The 20,522-nt window shown below is 45.8% G+C and overlaps 1 protein-coding gene and 1 non-coding gene across 6 annotated transcripts; one reads left to right on the top strand and one right to left on the bottom strand.

Annotated features, from left to right (window-relative positions):
- Positions 1 to 2,940: 2,940 nt before the first annotated feature.
- On the bottom strand, positions 2,941 to 20,488 carry PGAP4 (post-GPI attachment to proteins GalNAc transferase 4). Of its 5 annotated transcripts, none has more exons than XM_070431019.1 (2): positions 20,272 to 20,488; positions 2,941 to 6,774 (listed from the first exon to the last, which is right to left on the bottom strand). In XM_070431019.1, exon 2 carries the CDS (start codon positions 6,695 to 6,697, stop codon positions 5,486 to 5,488), a length of 1,212 nt encoding a protein of 403 aa, XP_070287120.1. In that variant the 5' UTR covers positions 6,698 to 6,774; positions 20,272 to 20,488; the 3' UTR covers positions 2,941 to 5,485. The 5 variants fall into 5 exon arrangements, with proteins under 5 accessions (XP_070287120.1, XP_070287122.1, XP_070287124.1 ...); XM_070431021.1 differs by lacking the exon at positions 20,272 to 20,488 and adding an exon at positions 19,887 to 19,975; XM_070431023.1 differs by lacking the exon at positions 20,272 to 20,488 and adding an exon at positions 19,228 to 19,319.
- On the top strand, positions 18,046 to 18,148 carry LOC139021399 (U6 spliceosomal RNA). Its single transcript, XR_011473500.1, has one exon. It is a non-coding gene; the product is annotated as a U6 spliceosomal RNA (small nuclear RNA).
- Positions 20,489 to 20,522: the final 34 nt, after the last annotated feature.

Raw genomic sequence — 20,522 nt, 5'->3', positions numbered from 1 at the left:
GAAAGCCAAGCTTCTTTTCCTGAACTTCAGCGAGCGATGGAATCTGGATGTGTTAGGGTTGAAAAGCAGTGTGGTTGAGGACAAGAGGAATTGCCCAAACACGTTACCAGAAGGAAATCTACACAGACCGGTTGACTTGTGTTTCAAAAGTATGGGCTTGAATGTCCAAACAACCATGGTCTGAGGTCCCCAGGCCTCAGCGATGCCAGGGCTTACATCACGTTCTGGATAAAAACACATTGGGGTGGGGTACATTCTTTGTCTAACGTGTTGCCAATGCATGAATTTTGCAAAGGACTCAGTTTATTCACATTTAAACAAAGCTACACTAACAAAACAACAAAGACACCAAAAGTCACGTAACAGATGACTTGGCCAAAGGCCAACCCTAGCACTCAGAGATACGTGGTCAGTTGAAACCTGTCACCCATGTGACTTGAGAGGAGTTTACCGGTACAATGTGGTGATCATTCCTTCACTCTTTCCTGCCTCTTGGCCTCAAAGTCCCAGAACAGGCTGTGGTGCCACCATGGGTGGTGGTCATGTCTAGATAATTCCCAGGAAAAAGCAGCTGTTGCAGCCTAAAGAAGAAAACCCAGCCTTCCCCTGAAAGTAGCACACAGGGACCCCCTCTGTTACTCCACACACACACACCCCCCCCCCCCCCCCCCGCCACACACTGAAAACAAAACCATAACAACAAAGAAAAAGAGTAGGTGTGTGGTTGTGCAAGCAGCTCCTTTTTGTACTTGCCCTTCTATCTGGAATGCGTGCAAAATTCGTTTCCAGGGTCAAACTGTACATCACAGCTAACCCTCACTACCTCCCTTTTCGTTCTTGTTCCAATTTTCTTCCTTAGGCCCATTTCTCTTCTTCCAGTTCTGTTAGGTAGGACAAGGGTTTCAAGGTCTGGGCAGTTCTAAATGTTATTTCTTGCTAAATGTTAAAATATAGCGTAGTATTTTGCAGATGCAGCAGTAAACAAATAGGATGAGCTGGCAGGAACTCAAAAAATAAAAGTAACCAACTGCAAAGAAATCAACATGTAATTGACCAGAGTGTAGGAGAGCAATACCAAGGCTCAGTTGGGGGAGGCAGAGCTTTGCTTACTAGTATGAATCCCATCTCCTTTACTTGCTGCAAGTAAATAAAACTACCTTGCGACAACCACATCTCAGTAGAACACCCCAAGCAGAGAACCCCTTCAGTTGAGTAACAGTTCCACTGTAAATCCCTTTTCTTTCTCTTTCTCATTCCTTTCCTACTATGTGTCAGATATTGTTCTAGGATTTGGGGAAGGATTAAATGAAACAGAGAAGACCCTTGATATTGTGGACCTTATATTCTATGGCAGGAGATGGAGAGGAAAAAATACCCAAAATAATAAATAAGGGAATTTCAGATAATGATGAGAGAGAACTTTGAAGGGAATCACACTGGGTGATGTGATAATGTGACAGATGGGCCTGGGGGCAGGAAAGGGGGAGGCTGCTTGGAAAGGAAGTCGGCTGAGGGGTGAGCGGGAGGAGAATTAAAATTGAGTTCAGACCTGAGTCATAGGAAAGATTCAGGTGAAGGGAAAGCATTTCAGACAGAGAGAAAGGCTTTGCAGCAAGAAGCCGTGAAGCAAATGCAAGGAACTGAAGGGAAGCCGGTGCGGTTAGAGCTGGGAGAACCATGACAGGAGTGATGATAAGACATGAAGTCCAAGTTTGCAGAGGCTAGAGCACATCTGGCCTGGGAGGTAATGTAGGGGTTTGAGTTTATTTTAAATGCACCACAATGCCAGGTCCTACCGAGCCAGGTAATGAGTTATTTATCCAGAACACTGACTATCCACTGTGGAGCTCCTCTGCATTATCCACAGACTGAGCCTATAAAGATTTCATGACAGTCGAACACGCATAAAGGATTTATTATATAAGGGAGTTTGGGACACACAGGGACAGCTGACAAATGAGAGCCCTCTGCTTCACTCTAATCATGGGCCTCTTCTCTCATTTCTCTGACATAATAAAGCTGCCTCATTCCTACATTCTTATGCCACCTGTTCCTTGTTCATTTTTTATAAATTCATCATTTGCCTTTGGAGTTTCATATTTTTATCTCCAAATGATGAACATAGATGTACTTTAAAAAAATCAGTTCATTTATCCATATTTCCATGTAGGTCGTTAGGAAAAAGGTCACGATGATTTGTTCCATTCTAAACCAAAAATTCCCATTCAGCAGTGATGACTCACATTGTTGTGAATCATCTCAGTACTGGGGTGACCTGCCAGCCACAGCAGGTCTCCATGGCAGCTCTCATATATTAAGTACTTTATTTTTGCCATTAGCACTATTCAATTTCCAACTGTCTTGGACACAGCCCCAAGGTTTTTCTAAATAAAATCCAACCAAAAAAAAAAAAACCAGTGCCAGTTAATGAACATTTCTCAGCAAATTCCTTGTAGTTGGGATAAAAATATCCAGATTGTTCAGGTGACTTAAAATTACCCAGTTTTATAGCGTGTGTTACCGCAACGCACAACGCATCTTAGTGTATCTAAAAGTCCCACAGTAATCAACTCCAATTAGAATGCCTCTCCACCCAAATTAAGTTACCAATGAAATAAGTTCTCCCAAATGAGAAGTGTAGCCAACGTAAATTAGATTAGCCCTATCATTATATAAGTCCTACTTGTATTCTCCAGTTACACTGTAGTATTCTTACCATTTTTTCTTTAAACAACAAAAAAGAATGCAGGATTCAAGTGTTTCCATTTAAGAAATTCACTTACGAATTTTCAAGTGAACAGCCCATACTTTTGAATGGTACTTTGGAATGGTACAATGGTGTGTGTGTGTGTGTGTGTGTGTGTGTGTGTGTGTGTGAGATACTAATCGCCCCATCACAAAAAAACATCCCATTGAAAGAAAAGACAATGACAAAAAGTCTTCTCAGGATACCTCAGTGGAATGGATGCTTTTATTTTAACTAATATGTCTACACAAACACACTGTCACAAATGAGAGCTTCTTAGGCCTGATTATAATTTAAACTCTGAAAGATGAGGACTGTTAAGAGACCTTCACTGACCTGTTAACCTATGTCCCTTGATATGAGAAGGGGAGTTGGGTTCTCCTCTAGTCCCCTTGCTTAGGATTAAATGAGAGACTTCAGCTTTGGTGTGAAGCTGTTAGCTGTCCTAATCAAGGACAATATACAAAAACTGGGTTCTAGGAATGAGGGACAAAAGGGAAGAAAATCTAGAAGTGGGTAGAGATAAAAGGGCAGCACTGAGCTGCAGAAAATGTCCAAGGATGGCAGACTCTAGTTAAGAGCAATGGGAGGAGGTTCTTGGTGTATAGGCAGAGAAATTAGACAAGGCAAAGATGGCCTTGGCCTTCCAGAATGACAGAGTCAGGGGAGGGAGTGTCTGCATGTGGTAGACATCTGAATTAGAAACAGCAGAAATGTAAACCAGCAATGGTTCTGTCTTGAGCCTTTCTAGCTTAGATGTGGCTCTTCTCCCACTGGACAAATAAATTTTCATGAGGCAATCCAATCATTAATGCAATAAACTCTCATGAGGTCCATAGGTTGAGGGTAGTTCTATTCTCAAACATGAGGCTGATTCTGTTCTCAAACAGGGGGGTAGACCAGTTGCTGGGAGAGGAGGAATGGAGGTGTGGAATCCAAACATCTTGAATAAGTCATCTAGTAGCTCTGATCACTTTGGACGTTCCTGGGAGATACATAATGGGTCACTATAACAACACAACACACACTGATACCTGTTTGTTCCCCAAGGTCCACATGACAATGAGTTTCTACCATCTTAGTTTACAGAGATATTATTCAGTCCAGGTTACAATCATATTTTACAAAAGAGAATTGGACTACATAGATATCTATAACATGGATGGGATTAACCAGAGGGGCCGGAAGTCAGAAGAGCTGTTTCAGTCCTGCTCAGCTGTGTGAACCTGGAGAAGTTGTTTAACATCTCTGGGTCTCAGTTTGTTCATTTGTAATGTGTGGTGGTGAACCCACTGCCACCTCCACCCCCACCCCTGTATACCTCCTCCTTGTTCTTAAGAGGATCCCCACATGGAAACTCCCTATGGAAATGTAAACGCAAACAGAAGGTGTGGCACTGAAACAGACTGGACAACTGCGTGAACTCTCATGTAACCATCTGTCCTCAGGAAGGGACATGTTGTCCACCGGTTCCATAAGTATCATCCAAAGCCATTTACTTGTAATTCTCGAGAAAAGTAATTTTCAGATGATAGTCCTGGAATAAGTTCAAGAGGTGTCTCAGATCACTTCCAGTTTGAATGAAAAATTACGTTGGTTGGAGGTGGGGCCAAGCTGCATTCCCTCCAAATACACTTGAGTTTTATATACTTACTACAGGGGAGAAAAGAACTAATATTTACCCTGTGCCCTCTCTGGGCTAAGCATTTATAAGGTGTCTTACATACAGTCTCAAGGCAACTTTAAAAGGTAGGTACCACTGTCCTCATTTTACAGGTGAAGAAACTGAGACTCAGAGTGGTTATGACTTGGCCAAGTTCACACCACCAGGACATAAGAGAAATCTGAAAAAAAAAAAAAATGCAGCTCTTCTGACTTCACAGTCCATGTTTTCTCATGCTACCTAGAAGAAAAAGAAATGAGGGGGACGGGTTAGCCAGAAAAGTTAGGGAAAGGGATATGCAGTTAGTAAAGAGCTCACCCATTCAATATCATTCTGCAATGCCCAATTTCCAAATAGTCAGAATGTGACAGAAATCTGCAATATTAAGTCTCTAATAAACATAAGCAATCTGACTTTGATGATCCATAAGGTGCTTTCAGATTCGGCTGTGCCTTAAAGTTCTCACTAACAATACTGATTATCCATGCACTGCAGTGCAGAGAAGAAAAAGGCAGGTAACGGACGCCAGGTCACCTGCCTCCACGCTGCCAGCACTGCACAGCTTTTATTGGCTTTCATTACATCAGGTCAAGGAAACAAGCAGAATCTATCCACGTGGGCCTGCCTGTTTAGACATCCATTCTGAATGCATCCATTCTTATGCCCAGTGAGAAAGAAATCAATCCAAAAGGATCTCACCTTTCACTGAGTTCTACCCTTCACATCCTTAAACATTCATATCACTGTGCACAGTATTTTTGGGAGTCCCAATCTCTATCACGACGTAGCAGAGCTGAAAACAACTGGAGAATGTAACCGGTATTTTAACGCCCCCTCATTGGGTGGGTCAGACTGCATGAGGCAGTGTGGCTGTGTGGAGGGACAGAGGTCCGGATCTGTGGCCAACTGCTGCTCCTGCCAAGGTTCTTGACTGGTCTTTTCCTCTGCTGTCCCAGTGCCTATATCCTTAGCCACGTTAAACAACGAAGTATCTGCAAGCGACCGTGTCTACATAAAGAGCTCAGTATCTGAATCTCCAAGAAGCAGCCGATTCCAGGACAGCATTTCTTGGCCCACTAGAGCAGACTGGGGTGAAAGTTGTACCGCAGGCTGGAGAAGAGCCCGATGTGTTTCACAAGGTTGGGTTCCACCACATAGGCCCGCTCCCCCTTGGCCCTCAACAGTGAGTACAGGGCCATGTCCTTGCCAAAGCCCTGGTGGCAGTACACCTGGGACAGGTAGGTGAGGGTCCGGCGGGCCGCAGGGGCAGGGAAGAGCATGGCTGGGGTGCAACACTGCGAAGCAGGGACCACACTGTACAGGGAAGGGCTCAGCCGCCGCAGTTCCAGGAAATAGTGCCTGCCCACCAGTTCCACCAGCCCCATGCTGTACAAGGAGAAGAAGAGCAGGACGGGCCAGCTGAAGCCCGGTCGGCTGGCAAACCGCATGTATATCCAGGTGAGGATGGGCCCCAGCACCATGCCCACACCGATCCACTCCAGGATCCGCATGGGCTCTGGGTTGATGTAGTGCTGGAGCCTCTCGGGATGATAGAGCTTTAGATAAAGGGCATCTCTGAGGTGGGACTCGGAGAAGCGAGCCCGCAGGAGGTGCTCCAAGACGGGAAAGATCTGCTCTTCTGGAATGGCGTCGTCTTCCACCATCAGGACGTAGTCCGGGTTGTAGGTCTGCAGGGAGGACTCCAGGCAATAGACATAGTCCTGCTTCTCTTTCTCAAACGAGTTGGTCGAAGGGTCGTCGCCGTAATCGTCCTCGGTGCCCTCATAGCGGTTGGCCACGGGGACGTACTTGGACAGCAACTTGGCATCCACATGGCTCACACTGCGCTCCACGTTGCACAGGAAGAGCTGGTGCCCCTCGCACTGGGGGCCGCACTGTTGAAGAAGCCGGTGGAACTGGGACACCACCTGCAAGACATAGTGGAAGCCAGGCTGCCTGTCCACGGTGACGATGGTGATGACCAGCCAGGGCCGGGGGGTGGCCTGCCAGACGATGGGCACTGAGCCGTTGGCGGAGGGCAGCTCCTCAAAGTAGTGGAGGGCAGCTTCACCCTCTTTCAAGCTTTGTTGCAGGTAATCTTGGCTCATTTGGTTCAGATGCCAATGGCGAAGGTAGAAGTACGAGTGTAGAAGCCGGTGACAGGCCAGGGGGGCCAGCAGGCCGAACGTCACCACGGTCAAGATGAAGAGCTGGACAGCTGTGCTGCCCCAGGAGAGCCGCCTCAGCCTCCGGAGGAGCATGGCCGCGGGGGAGGCGGATGTGCTCATGAGGTCAACTTCTGGTCAGGTCTGGTCCCGAGAACAAACCATCCTGGACCGTAGGCCCAACTCAGTGCAAGTCAAACCTAAAGAAAGAGGAGGAAGAGAACGGTAAAGGGACAGAACTCAGCGTGTATCAAACCAGAAATTCCAGTTCTAGGTTGGGTAGCTATTAGAAATGAGCAGGGGTGGGGAAACCTTTTTCTGCCAAGGGCCATTTGAATATTTATAACATCATCCTCAACTTAAAAATTAACCTGCTATAGGCTCACTCTCCCTCCTGGGAGCACACCCTTGCTTTTCCCTTCTCCTCTTCTTCCCCAACAAACACACATTTTCTCAACTCTAAGGGACCCCGTGAGACTTGCAGCCAGGGGAGCAGTGGGCAGTGGCAGCTCATCCTGGGCTAAACCCCCAGAACCTATCCCCAAGGCCCCTTTCCTCTGACTCCTCCAGTGAGCTGACAGCAGCCCCACCTAGGCTCACTTCTTTCCCATAAAGCTTCTAGAAAGCCAAAGCGCCCCACCCAGACTCTCCTGTTGCCTGCATCCTGGGCCCTTCCTTGTTTCACTGTCCCAGCTTTAGTAAATGTGCCCTCACAATCACCTGGATTCATGCTGTGAAATCCTTCCTGCACAAATTAAAAAGAAAAAAATTAGCCTGCTGTATTTGGTCAAACATTTAATTAAATCATTTGGTCTTGGCAGGGCCAGACCAAATGATTTCATGGGCCTTCTACAGCCCGTGGGCCGGACATCCACCACCTTTGCACTAAGAGACTTAAGTATTTTCTCCAGTGCACTACCTTTGGTTGTATCTGTCAATAACCTCTTAGATTCTTCTGTTATTTCTGTGAGTAATGAAACCTTGGTACTCCAACCGAGTCTCTACATCTACATGTTTTTTGTTACTCCTCACCTGAGGATACTTTTCCATTGGTTTTTAGGAAGAGTGGAAGAGAAAGGGAAAGACAGAAACATCAATGTCAGAGAAACACATCAATTGATTGCTTCTGACCAGGTCCAGGGCCTGAGGAGCCTGCAACCAAGGTACGTGCCCTTGACAGGAATCGAACCCGGGACCCTTTGGTCCGCAGGCTGATGCTCTATCCACTGAGCAAAACCAGCTGCAAGTATGTCAAACTCAAAGGCTAACATGGGCCAAATAAAAAAGGTTTAAGTTTCTGTGGGCCAAAACAAACAAACAAGAGCTTCAATTTTCATAGAAACGTAGGTTTATTTCTATGAGACATGTTGAATACAAAGGGCTGAAATAAACGAGTAATCGTTAATATAAAAGAATAGAACATTTTAATAAAAGTTAATATTTTTTCTTGAACATTAACTTACCAGTACTAGACACTGAATAACTGCACAAATTAATAAGCGTAACGCAAATAAACCTATTTTTCTTGTTCTCCGAAAGTGAAATATTTTCTGTTGCGCACACCAAACTAGTCAGTCCAAGACTAATGACGTGGCAATCGGCTGCTAAAATATTCACTGCTAGTATTAGTGGAGAGAAATGGTGCACCTGTGCATAAGGTGCATAAGGGAAATGAATGCAACACGATTATAGTCATCAGTCATTAGTGAGCCTTGTAGTTCGTTATTAATAACTAGAGGCCCAGTGTAAGAAATTCATGCACTGGAAGGGTCACTAGTGGCTGCCGGCTGCCGGCCGGGTACTCCCTCCCTTTCCCCAGCTGCCTGCCAGCACCAGGGCCTTCCTCCCTTCCCCCCTTTGGCCTTCCCCAGGCTGGCCTGACCCCTGGTCGAACTCTGGAAGAACTCCAGTCAAGGGGACAATTTGCATATTATGCTTTTATTATATAGGATTGTGTATAACAGGATATTGTAAAAATTAAGTTACAAAATTTTTATTAAAACGTTTCTTACATACCATTATATTGGCTGGACCACAAAAATATTCGTTGTGGGCCACATGTGGCCCATGGGCCGTGAGTTTGACATGCTTGGGCTAGGGCAGTGGTCGGCAAACCTCGGCTTGCGAGCCACATGCGGCTCTTTGGCCCCTTGAGTGTGGCTCTTCCACAAAAAACCACATGCGGGCGCGCAAGTACAGTGCAATTGAAACTTCGTGGCCCATGTGCAGAAGTCGGTTTTTGGCCTAGGCGAGTCTATTTTGAAGAAGTGGCGTTAGAAGAAGTGGGGGGTGGACATACAGAGAGGATGAACAAAAGGAGATAGACTAAACAAGTATACAAGACCAGTGTGGATGGGAGAGTTGGAAGGGGTTGACCTCAGCGAACGTACCTCAATCAGATTGAGGATGTTTTTAGCAAAGGCCAGCTTAGGAGTACCCTAATTAAGTTAATAACAATGTACCTACCTATATAGTTTAAGTTTAAAAAATTTGGCTCTCAAAAGAAATTTCAATCGTTGTACTGTTGATATTTGGCTCTGTTGACTAATGAGTTTGTCGACCACTGGGCTAGGGCATACAGATGCTTAGTTAGGTTTACAAGGTGCCAGTAAATTACCAGGTATGCAAGTTTATTATGTTAATTAGGAGTGACACAGACATGGGTTCTTAAAACAGATGCAAAAAAGCAAGGTGTGACACACACAAAAATAAGTTTCAACCTAAATGCATTGTAAATACTTGTTGATGTAATTTTTGAAAACTGTATTTTCTACACATCCCAAACCCCCCCAAAGTGACTATTTACAGTTCCCTGAAATGTCGTTAACATCTTCCATTCTTATTTCCCTAATCTTATGCAACTATACTTAAAAGTGAATATTAATTTAATCCTGATTGCTCTCCCATTTTATTTTATTTTTACTTTTATTTTAATCCTCACCCGAGGATATGGTGTATTGGGGGTTTTTTTTAGTTGATTTTAGAGATGGGGAGGGAGGGAGAGTAAAACATCAGTCGGTCATCTCCTATATGAGCTCCAAACCCGCAACCTAGGCATGTGTCCTGACTGGGAATCAAACCCACAACCTTTTGGTGTACAGGATGGCACTCCAACCAACTGAGCTACCTGGCCATGCCTCCCATTTTACTTTCTACTACCATGGGAACCAGTGAGAGAAAGGATCTCCCCTGTACAAGAGAACTCTAGAGCCCCAGACTTTAGGAAAGAAGGAAATGTCTGAGATTGGCAGAGATGGAAATGGAAGAGACAGATGCCCCTAACCAGTTCCATAAAGAAAGGTAGAGTGACATGATGACTCAGAATACAGGTCAGGTATGTGTTGGTCTGGATCCCAACTTGGCCACTCACTTAGTGGGAAGTCACTTCACTCTCCACACCTTCAATTCCTAACCTCAAAAATGGAGATAATAATGCCTATCGCATAGGGTTTCTGTGAAGATTAAATGTGTTTCAGAGCATGGACAACAGTGTGGTGATTGCGGGGAGAGGAGGTAGAGGTAGAGGTAGAGGTAGAGGGTATAGAATTCCAAACATCTCTACAGTGCAGCAGGTCCTCAAATGACGTTGTCTACTTCTAATATTGATGAGATGCTGTAGGACCCTAACTCTTATTTATATCAATTAGAGTCTATGGTAAAACTGGTTTCATTATACATTATTTCCCTTAAAGTTGAAAAAAGCCATTAGTGATGTTAAGTGAGGACTTACTATGTGATGACATAGTAAATTCAAGGAAGCAGACAGATAAGTCTCATTTCAGCAGCAGAAGCAGATGATCCTGGGGAAGCTCAGAGGTGAGACAGACTATCTCAGTGCTGGATCTGAATAGCACTAAAGAGGGAGCTAAGCAGGGAGAGATCCGAATAGGACACAACCCCAGCTGGCTGGTTTTGACTTCTAGAGTACTGCAGACTGGTTGCTCCTCTCCGGGATCTGCTGCGGTAAAAGGAGTTAATACTCACGGTTGCATATCTCCATGGCCTCGCCGGTTCCACGTCACTGCTAATGCAAAACAGGGACTGAAATGGGGTTGAGCTCACAATCCTGCTAGCCAAGGTGGCCTTGGGAACAGAGTCATCCAGGTGGCTTCCGGCCTGTTCTCCCTACCCAAGAGAGCTGTACCCACTTAGAAGGAACAAAATACAGCCAACAGAGAAGGCCTGCAGCTTGGAAAGTGCAAGACACATATTAAGTGGTAAGATGACAATGTGATCATAATGACAAAGCCCAGCTCTGTGTTTGGTATAAAACTGCTATCCATTCTCCTTCATCACACTCTTCTAGTGACGGTTTTTGGTAATGCAACAATGTGACACTCCTTAGTCCAGGGGTGGGAATTTTTCAGGAGTGTGTGTGTGTGTGTGTGTGTGTGGAGGGTCATATATAAATGCGCATGCATACAATTGATTTGAAAATATGAATCTGATCATGTCAATCTCTTGCTTAAAACCCTTCTTTAGCTTCCCTTTGATCTCTTAATAAAATCCAAACTTTTTATCATGGTCCACAAGGCCCTTTATGATCTGGACCCTGCCTTTCTCCTTCATCTTGTTGTACTGCCTCCCTTTCTCAGTATGTTCAAGACTAGAAGTTGGCAATATCTTTCGGTAAAGTGCTAGACAGTAAGTGATATTTTAGACTTTGTGAGTCACACACTGTGTCTGTTGCATATTCTTCGTAGACTTTTGTTGTTGTTAATCCTCACCCGAGGATATTTTTCCCACTGATCTTTAGAGAGAGTGGCAGAAGGGAGTGCGAGAGAGGTAGAGGGAAACATCCATGTGAGAGAGATACACTGATCGGCTGCCTCCCACATGTGCCCCGACAGGAAGAAGGGAACTAGGTGGCTTAGGGACTAGGGTGAGATAAAACATTTTATTAAATACCTATTTACACCTTTGGGTTTAAAGGTACTGACTTATAGAAAATAAATTTTCAGCTTTAAGATATTTGACATAAATATCCAATCCTAGCAGTTTTATGTATAATAGGAGCTTATTAGATTCCTTGCTAACCCTTGGTTCAGCCAGCCTCCCCCAGCAAAACATAAGCTTACCTGTCTTGATCACCAGGGAGAGCCAGCGCCTAGCACTACTGGAGGGTAAAGTCCACAATATTTATTGAATGAACAAACTGATTAGATACGACTGGAGAGACCCTGAAAGCACCAAGTTCTCCCAGGCCCTTGGCTTTCTGAATGAATTGTCTAGGGACAAGCGTGTCAAACTCAAAGGCTAACACAGGCCAAATACACAAGGTTTAAGTTTATGTGGGCCGCAAAAAAACAAAGCTTCAATTTTCATAGAAACATAGGTTTATTTTGATAGAGACATGCTGAATACAAAGGGCTGAAATAAATGAGTAATCGTTAACATAAAATAATAGAACATTTTAATAAAAGTTAGTATTTTTTTCTTGAACATTAACTTACCAGACACTGAATAACTGCACAAATTAATAAGCTAAACACAAATAAACCTATTTTTCTTGTTCTCTGAAAGCGAAATACTTCCTGTTGTGCACACCACACAAGTCAGTACAAGACTAATGATGTGGCAATCAGCTGCTAAAATACTGGCTGCTTGTATTAGTGGAGAGAAATGGTGCGCCTGCGCATAATGAATGAATGCAACACCATTAGAGTAATTAGTCATTAGCGAACGTTGTAGTTAGTTATTAATAATTATGTATAGCAGGATATTGTAAAAATTAAGTTACGAAATTTTTATTAAAATGTTTCTTAGATACCGTTATATTGGATGGGCCACAAAAATATTAGTTGTGGGCCGCATGTGGCCCATGGGCCGCGAGTTTGACATGCTTGGTCTAGGACAGCGGTTGCCAAGCGGTGGTCCACAGACCACTGGTGGTCCGTGAGGTTTGAAAGGTTGGTGACCGCTGGTCTAGGATCTTGCTAAGGGGCCTGGTGTGCTTGCAGGGCTGGCTCCAGAATTTCTGTATGAAAGAGACTTGTGTGTTCCAGGTAGCAGAGGGGAGGGAGAGGACTTTCTTAAAGCTGTGTTTATAAAGTAAGCATGAAGATGTTCCTTAGATTTCATTATTTATTGGGATGGAAACTAAAGAACCTAGTGCTGATATAAAGAGGACCTTTAATCCCAGGCAATTTCCCCACTGTGAGCAATGAAATCATTAACATCTCAGAAACCTCATTTTAAAAATCTGGTGTGAGAAGGCTGTTCTACTGATAATTAGTGAAGGAGAAGGATTCTGTACAGAGAACACACGGTCCCTGCTGACACTGATCAGCTCTTGCAAGGGTGATGAACAGCCCCAGATTTTTTTTTTTATCCTCACCCGAGGATGTTTTTTATTGACTTGAGAGAGAGAGCGAGAGCGAGAGCGAGAGAGAGAGAGAGAGAAGGAAAGGAGGGGAGATGGGGGGGGGGGGGGAGAGAAACATTGATGTGAGAGAGAAACATCAATTAGTAGCCTCCTGCACACTTGCCCACTGGGGATACAACCTGAAACCTAGGTATGTGCTGACCAGGAATCGAACCCAAAACCTTCTGGTGTACAGGACAATGCTCCAACCAAATGAGTCACCTCGCCAAGGCAATAGCCCCAGATCTGCATAGCTTACAGTAACAGCATGCATTTCTTGGTCGCTGGTCTATGGACAGCTACAGCTCAGCTTGGGTTCAGCTCCAGACTGCGGGTCAGAATGCGGTCACTGCACATACATCCCTTTCCCGTCAGGTTGCAGGACGGCCACCTGGGCACGCTCTTTTGCTGGATGGCAACATTACAAGAATCAAAATATGCAGATACATTTACAGCCTCACTTAAGTGTGCCATAGGTCAAGTCCACTCACCATGCACTGGCCAAAGCAGTGAGCCAGAGAAATGTACTCCTCCACAGAGCAGCGGAAGGGAAAGCAGCAGACCGGTTTCTGAGCCCTCAGGAACAAAGATAGGATCTCACAGTCTGCTCAGAGAGTCTGGGACATTTCTAGAATGCTCATAAGGCATCTGGCTCCCTATCGTGATAGACTGTATAGGTCAGAACAGGCTACAACAATGAGCCCAAAGTCCCAGGGGTTTATAAAATCTGAGGTTTAATTCTTGCTCACATTACTTGTCTGTTATGGGTCAACTGTCTCTGCTCCATGCCATCTATACTCCAGGACCCAGGCAGACAGAAGTGCCTCTTCTTCCCTGAACTTGGCTGGTTTTGTGGCAGAGGGGAAAGGGACAGATAGGGAGTCACAAGCTGGCTCTCACAGCTACAGCTCAAAATCACTCACATCATGCCCACCTACATTCACAGACCAGGGCAAGGCGCATAATAACTCTGAAGTACAACAGGGCAGAGTTATGTAATCTTCCACGAGAAAGGGGGTTCTAAAAAATACATGGCCAAGCCTGAAGTCATTGATTAGGGAAATGTTTGTCTCTCCAGGGAGGGGCAGAAAATGTCTTGAGCAATAACGCAATCTAGCACACCCACCTTCAGCCACGGGAGCTGGGGTCAGATCCCTCATTCAATGATCAGATGTCTGGTTTGCCTAACATCCAGCTACATGAAGTCACGTAGGCATTCAGGACCATGTTCTTGTTAGCTTTTAAAACCTCTTAAAGGATTTAACCAATTGCTGCACAGTGGCCTGCGGTGACCAATACCACCTAACATTTACTTCACTTTACTGACCCAGTTTTAAGATAACTGGCGTTAGCAGAACAGACCTGAAAGCATAGAATTTTCCATTGGCAGCTTGAGGGAAGGAGTTCTCCACTCCCAGCCCAGTCATAGGGGTGGGACAGACGAAGAGCTGTGTCCACAGTATCACTCTGATTGCCTTTTCCAGAATTCCATGGTCTCCATGATGATGCCGGCTCAGGCCCATACTCCAACAGTGTTGTCTACTGATTGGCATCGGAGAGGCAGCCTGGAAACAACCCTACCTTCACAGCCCCGATTCTAAGGCACAAGGATTACTGAAATCCTCGTCTATCCCTTGCTAGGGCACTTTGAACCACAAACGGTTCCTAAACTGGATTGTACCTGCTACCATGTCTAGGACAGAGCTGTCAGGGAAGGCAATGAAGGACAAAGACACCAAGAAATGACCACGAAATAGGGCTAGGATGAATAAATGGAGCGACAGCGGCAATCACGGTTTAGTGCGTCTTCTGAAAACTAAGCTGAAGGGTCACAGGAGTAGGGGAGGCAGAACACCAGGCTGAGCTGCGCATCAGGAGATAACGAACCTGTGACACACGTTTCCCAAGTCAGCCTCCTCCACACACCGCACCACCACCTGGTCCAAAAGACCAGTACGTTCCGACTTCTCATGCCTGTCCAGTCACTTCCCACGTCCTAGCCATTCCTCTTCTCTCCTGCCCTTGCCCTTCTTCGCTTCCATTCCCTGGTCACTCCTCACAGCCTCCGTCCAGGCCAGCTGACTGCAACAGGCTCCCAAAAGGCTTCTGACGTCCAGAGTGAGCTGTTTTGGTCCCAATGAGACAGGACAGAAAGAAGTTAAGGGGAAATCCCAACAAGTGGAATGAGGATGTAGGAGCAGAGCTGACATCCTCTCACTAGAGCCCCCACTTCCACGCATGATCGAAGGGAAAGTTTATCCAAGAACCCCCTGAGGTGGTCTCAGAAGTTAAGGACAACGAGGCCCCCTCCCAACCAGAGGCAGAGTCAGAATTGGGCACAGCAACGCTTAGCCACAACCGCTCGGGCCCTGGAAACACATAAAGTCACAAGAATAGATAGACCACGTGCGAAACTCACCCGCGAGGTGGCCCATGTCCATTTGGATGTGTACTTTTGCTTCTTTCACAGCCTCACCCCCGCCCTGGCCTCTTTCTTTCTCTCTGCCTGAATAAAACTTGCTTTGTTCTCACGTCAACCAGTCTTGACATTTTTCCTGTGCAAATCAAGAACCTGGAGGTCACCTGACAGGAGTCCCTGACACACAGGCCCGGGGCCAGCCCCTGGCACTGAGGCGATCTGGTAACAGCAACACTTGCTAATCAGGTGGATTTGTGTAAAGAGATCATTCGATCTCTCCAAGGCTGTTTTGCTTCTCTGCAAAATGGAAAATAAAAGCTACCTCATTTATGGAGGTGTTGTGGAGATGAAATGAGACAACAGTTATGAAAGGCCTTTGTCAGACACGAGACACTGTGCAAATGATGGGAATGTTTTACATTATCAGCATCCGACACTCGGCAGCACAGGTCTGCACGTGGCACTTTCTGTAGAACTGGTTCAAGGAGTCCCCGGTGACTGCAGAATGAAGTCCAAATTCTTCACAATCCAGTTCCCACTATCTTTCCAGACCCACTTCTTCTCCCAGAGGCTACATCAACCATCAGGAGTCAGCTCAAATACACTCTTCCAAAAGCCAACCCTGATCTCTGCCAACCAGAAATAACCTTTCTTCTTCTCAAATGCTGGGCACTTTACTTGAACTTTCCCCAAAGACATTCCTTTGTCACTTTCTACTTTAGACTGTACCTATTTATAGCTACCGCTTATTAAGCTTCCAACTACATATCCAAGTATTGTACTCGACTCGCATTATTTCTTCTGACCAAAATAACCCTCTCAAATAGTAATTGAACTAATCCCATTTAAATGGGGCGGGGGGTGGGGGTGGGGGAGGGGGAGCTACCAACTTGCAAGCAGGAAATTCAAACACAGGGCAAATTTCATAGCCCATGTTTTTCCCATGGTGCCTGCTGCCTCCATGGCTTTATTCATGGCCCTTGACTTATGCCCCAAGGAATGTATAAAGCCCTTGTTAGTGGATTCAGTCTGATTTATCTTTGGTATCCCTCACAGACCCAGCACAGTACTCGACACACAGCAGAGGCTCAGTACCTGACCATGGTCAAGTCGGTTGCCCTCTACGTGCCCCAATTCTTCAGCTATGAACTTGATCATATGAGCACAGATCAACTCATTTCTAACATTAGCAATGATAGAAGTCTTTCAGAATGTGGGCAGTAACAACATTAACATGTAAAAAATATACCATATATATATATATACACACATATATATATATATATACCATATATATATATATATATATATATATATATATATATATACACACACACACACACACACACGAATTGGTTCCATCTAATCAATCACCAAATTAACGAATGGAATAAAAGATACCAAAGTGGTATCTAAAATACATAGAAATAAATTTAAGACATATGCAGAAATATGCAACATATTATAAGAAGAGCATTTAAAAAGTCTTAATAAATGGAGAAAAAGAACATTTTCCCAGCTGCAGAGACTCACTAATGGAAGAGGAGATAGAGGTCTTTTCCTCCAAAATTCATCTCTATATTAAACATAAGGTCAATTCAATTTACTTCAAGAGGAAGTGGCCCGGTTCAACAAATGGGCCCTTTCATATAAATTGGTCCAACCTTTGGAGGGAAAGTTGGAACGGTATCTATAAAAATGTTATATGGACATACCCTTTGACACAGAAATCCTGTTGTAGGAATCTACCCTGCAGAAATGCAAACACATGCTACTAAAGATGGACAGGGAATGTTTGGGGCAGTTTTGTTTGTCACAGGAAGAAAGAGAGAGAGGAAGAGGGCAGATGTTCAGGATAATTATACCAGAGGATGATATGGGACATTAAAAAGAAAAGAAAGGTTTACATATACTGACAAAAGAGTCTTAGCTAGGTCTCTGTTATGGACTGAATGTCCCTCAAAATTCATATTTTAAAACCCTGATTCCCAGTGTGATGGTACTGGGAGACAGGGTCTTTGGAAGGTAATTAGGTCCTGTCCCTGGAGCTCTCCTGATGGGATCAGGGCTTTTGCAAGAGAGATAGGTGAGAGCTTGTTCCTCTCTGCTCTGCCAGTGAGGACACAACGGGAAGGTGGCCTTCTATAAACCGGGAACCAGAACCCAACTAAACTGGCCCCTGATCTCCGACTTCCAGCCTCCAGAACGGGGAGAAATGTTTCTGTTTAAGCTACCCAATCGATGGTAATTTGTTCCAGCAACTGAGCAGATTTTAAAAGTCTCTAAGGGAAAAATGCAAACTATGTCAATGCAAATTGTAGAAAAATGTTCACAGTCTGATCATTTTTTTGTAATGGGGAGTATAATTTATTAGTAGTGGCGGAAGAGATGAAAGCATGGGGGATGGAGGTTTCCTGTTCTGCTTTCTATATTTATGCAAAAAGCATACATTACTTTTATAATCCTTTGTTGAATTTAACAAATACCCATTCAACAAATACTGAGTCCGGTGTGTCAGGCACTGGGAGGGTGAACGTGACCCTACTCTCAGGACCCTTGTAATCAAAAACCAAGTAGAAATAAGAACGTACCTTTGTTTGTTTTGGTGGAGCAGGAAGAGGTTGGTTCCCTTAAGCAAAGTATTCTAAAGATCATCTAGAGTTAGTACTAACAGATCTGCTAGGAAACGCTACTTTGGTGCCACATATACTAAAATTGGAAGGATATACTGAAAATTAACATGGTCCCTGTGCAATGATGACATCAAGCTAATGAAGTACTCCATCATTTTATTATTGTGATGGTGGTGACATTTGACAAAACTCATCAAAATATACATTTAAATTGTGCAGTTTCTTACACGTAAACTGTACCTTAAAAAAACTGATTTTTTTTAAACCCAGGAAAATGATGATAGTGGGTTATAAGAAAGAATCTGCCGAACCAGACATTAAACCTATTATAAATCTTCAGTAATTAAAATTTGGTGCACTGACACCAAAATATACTGAAATAGATGCAAAAATCCACAAACAGATACGAATATGTCATAATTTATTCTATCATAATTGTAGCAATTTAAATCAGGGGTAAAAAAAATAGGCTTAATAGCTTTGCAGCAACTGGCTAACCATGAGCTCTCCATTTTACAGCTCGACCTAGAATAAATTCCACATTTAAATTTCTAAATGAAAGCTTTAAAGTACCTGGAGAAACTCCAGGAGAATATTTATATAAACTTGTGTTAGGAAAGGCTCTTTTCAGCAAGGCCCTCAAGCAGAAACGATAAAGAAAAAGAAAAATAGATTTGACTAAATAAAAAGTTAAACTTATACATGGTCAAAGATGAAAAACTGACAAAAAACATTAGGGAAACTGGGAAAGACGGTGCAACATAAATGACAGAATTACTACTTTAACGTGTCATATATAAAGAGTGCTTAAAAATCGAGAACAGAAAATCAACTGAAAAGGGGGGCAACAGAATTAAGTCCATGCACCCACACAAATGCAAAAGGCCAAAACACACAGCAAGAGGCGTTGATTGCCCCTGGGTAAATCAACGAACACATTGGTAACAACGGTGGTAATTTCCCCTGGGTAATCAGACATGCAAATTAAAACTATCTTTTTTTTTTTGTCCATGTTATTGGTTTAACTGTGTGCATGCAGGGAAAATTTAACATATCCAGAAAAAAATCTCAACAATCTAAAAGACGTAGTTTAAGTTATCTTTATTTTCTCCTTTCTTAAGTTATCTTTATGTTCTCCTTTACATTTTTATTTCCTGCATGTTCTGTAATGAACTTTTCCTTTAAAAACATTCCAGTAATTTTAATAACGTTAAGTGTTAGACTCGTCTCTTCTCACCTCCTCAAGCACCTGGCAGAGTGCACTCTAGACAAGCACCCCAAAAAGGCTCTTCTCCCTTCCAAGGGGCTCACTCTCGGGGGGAAATTCGCGCAGGTCTGCACCGTGAGATCCCGGAGCCGCCCCCGGACCCGAGTGGACCGACCACCAGGGACGAGAGCAGGGGAGGCCCGGGCGGCGCCCTCCGACGCCGCGGGCTGCGGGCGCAGTGCGGCACCGGCGGCTCCCCAGCCCAGCCCCGGGAGAGGGCGAGTGGAAAGCGAATGGGAGCGGAAGACGGGAGCCCCGGGTCTCGCGTCGTCTGCCGCTGACCTTGGGCAGTCCCCGCCGCGCTTGGGCCTCAGTTTCCACACCCGCAGGCCCCGGCTGACGGTCCTGATCGCTGCGCTGGCTCCCTTCGGCCGGTCTTTCCGGGACCTGGGAGGGTCGCCTTCCCGTGCCCGGTCGCCCTTTCTCGGCCCCCGGGCTGCGAGGTCGCCCGCAGACACCCATCACCGCCGCAGCGCGTTAGAGCGCGCCGGGCTGGCCTGCGGGGTGGACGTGCCGCGGACCCTCGCCGCGGGCGGGCGGGCGGACGGCCATTAGGCGATCTGCCCCGAGGCTGCTCGGCCCCGCCAGGCTGGGCAGGAGCGGGGCGGAGGAGCTCGAGGGGGTCTTACCTGGACTCGCACACGCCCCGCTGGCACCTTCCAGTCGGCCTTGCGGCGCCACCAAAGCGGGCGCAGGATGGGGAGGCGCCCTCCCCGCGACGCTCATTCATCCCTGCGCTGACGCGGGCCCCGGCCACGCACGGGGAGCCCTTCCGGGGTCCCCACAGTTTTCTGGAAGGAAGCGGCCGGCTCCACGGCTCGGGCCAAAGCGAAACCCGCCTACCCGGAGCGCACGGCCCGGCGCAGGCCCTCCTGGCTGCCCCGGCCCGCAGCTGCTCACCGTGCCAGCGGCGGCCGCCCCGAACCCTGGTCCCCTCGACCTGGAGCCTCTCCGGGGAGCGCTCCGGCCGCGACGCCAAAGGGACCGGGAAGATCGTGCGCCGCGGAAACCTACCCGGTGGCGGGGGTCAGCTCCATCCTCTGCGCACGCGGAGGGCCGCCTCTGGTGCTGCCTAGACCGGCTGGTGCTGCAGTCCACGCAGGAGCCATTGCCGAACCCAGAAGCGGTTTTGGGGGCGCGCCGGAGCCTCGCCTCCTCCCGCGCCGCGCGTGACCTGCGAGCTGCGGAGCGAAGGCAACCCCCAAAGCTAACTTGGGATGAAAAGGACGGCGAAGGGCGCCAACTGATGGGCAGAGGCGGAAAAG

The sequence above is a fragment of the Myotis yumanensis genome, unplaced genomic scaffold (assembly GCF_028538775.1).
Source record: "Myotis yumanensis isolate MYYU_CA2020_CCGP unplaced genomic scaffold, mMyoYum1.0.hap1 SCAF_12, whole genome shotgun sequence".
Classification (NCBI taxonomy): Eukaryota; Metazoa; Chordata; class Mammalia; order Chiroptera; family Vespertilionidae; genus Myotis; species Myotis yumanensis.
The sequence above is the reverse complement of the archived record's forward strand: the minus strand, read 5'-3'. Positions and strand labels throughout refer to the sequence as shown.

Excerpts from the sequence above, each read along its gene's own strand:
- PGAP4 (XM_070431019.1), bottom strand. The coding sequence starts at position 6,697 with ATGAGCACATCCGCCTCCCCCGCGGCCATGCTCCTCCGGAGGCTGAGG.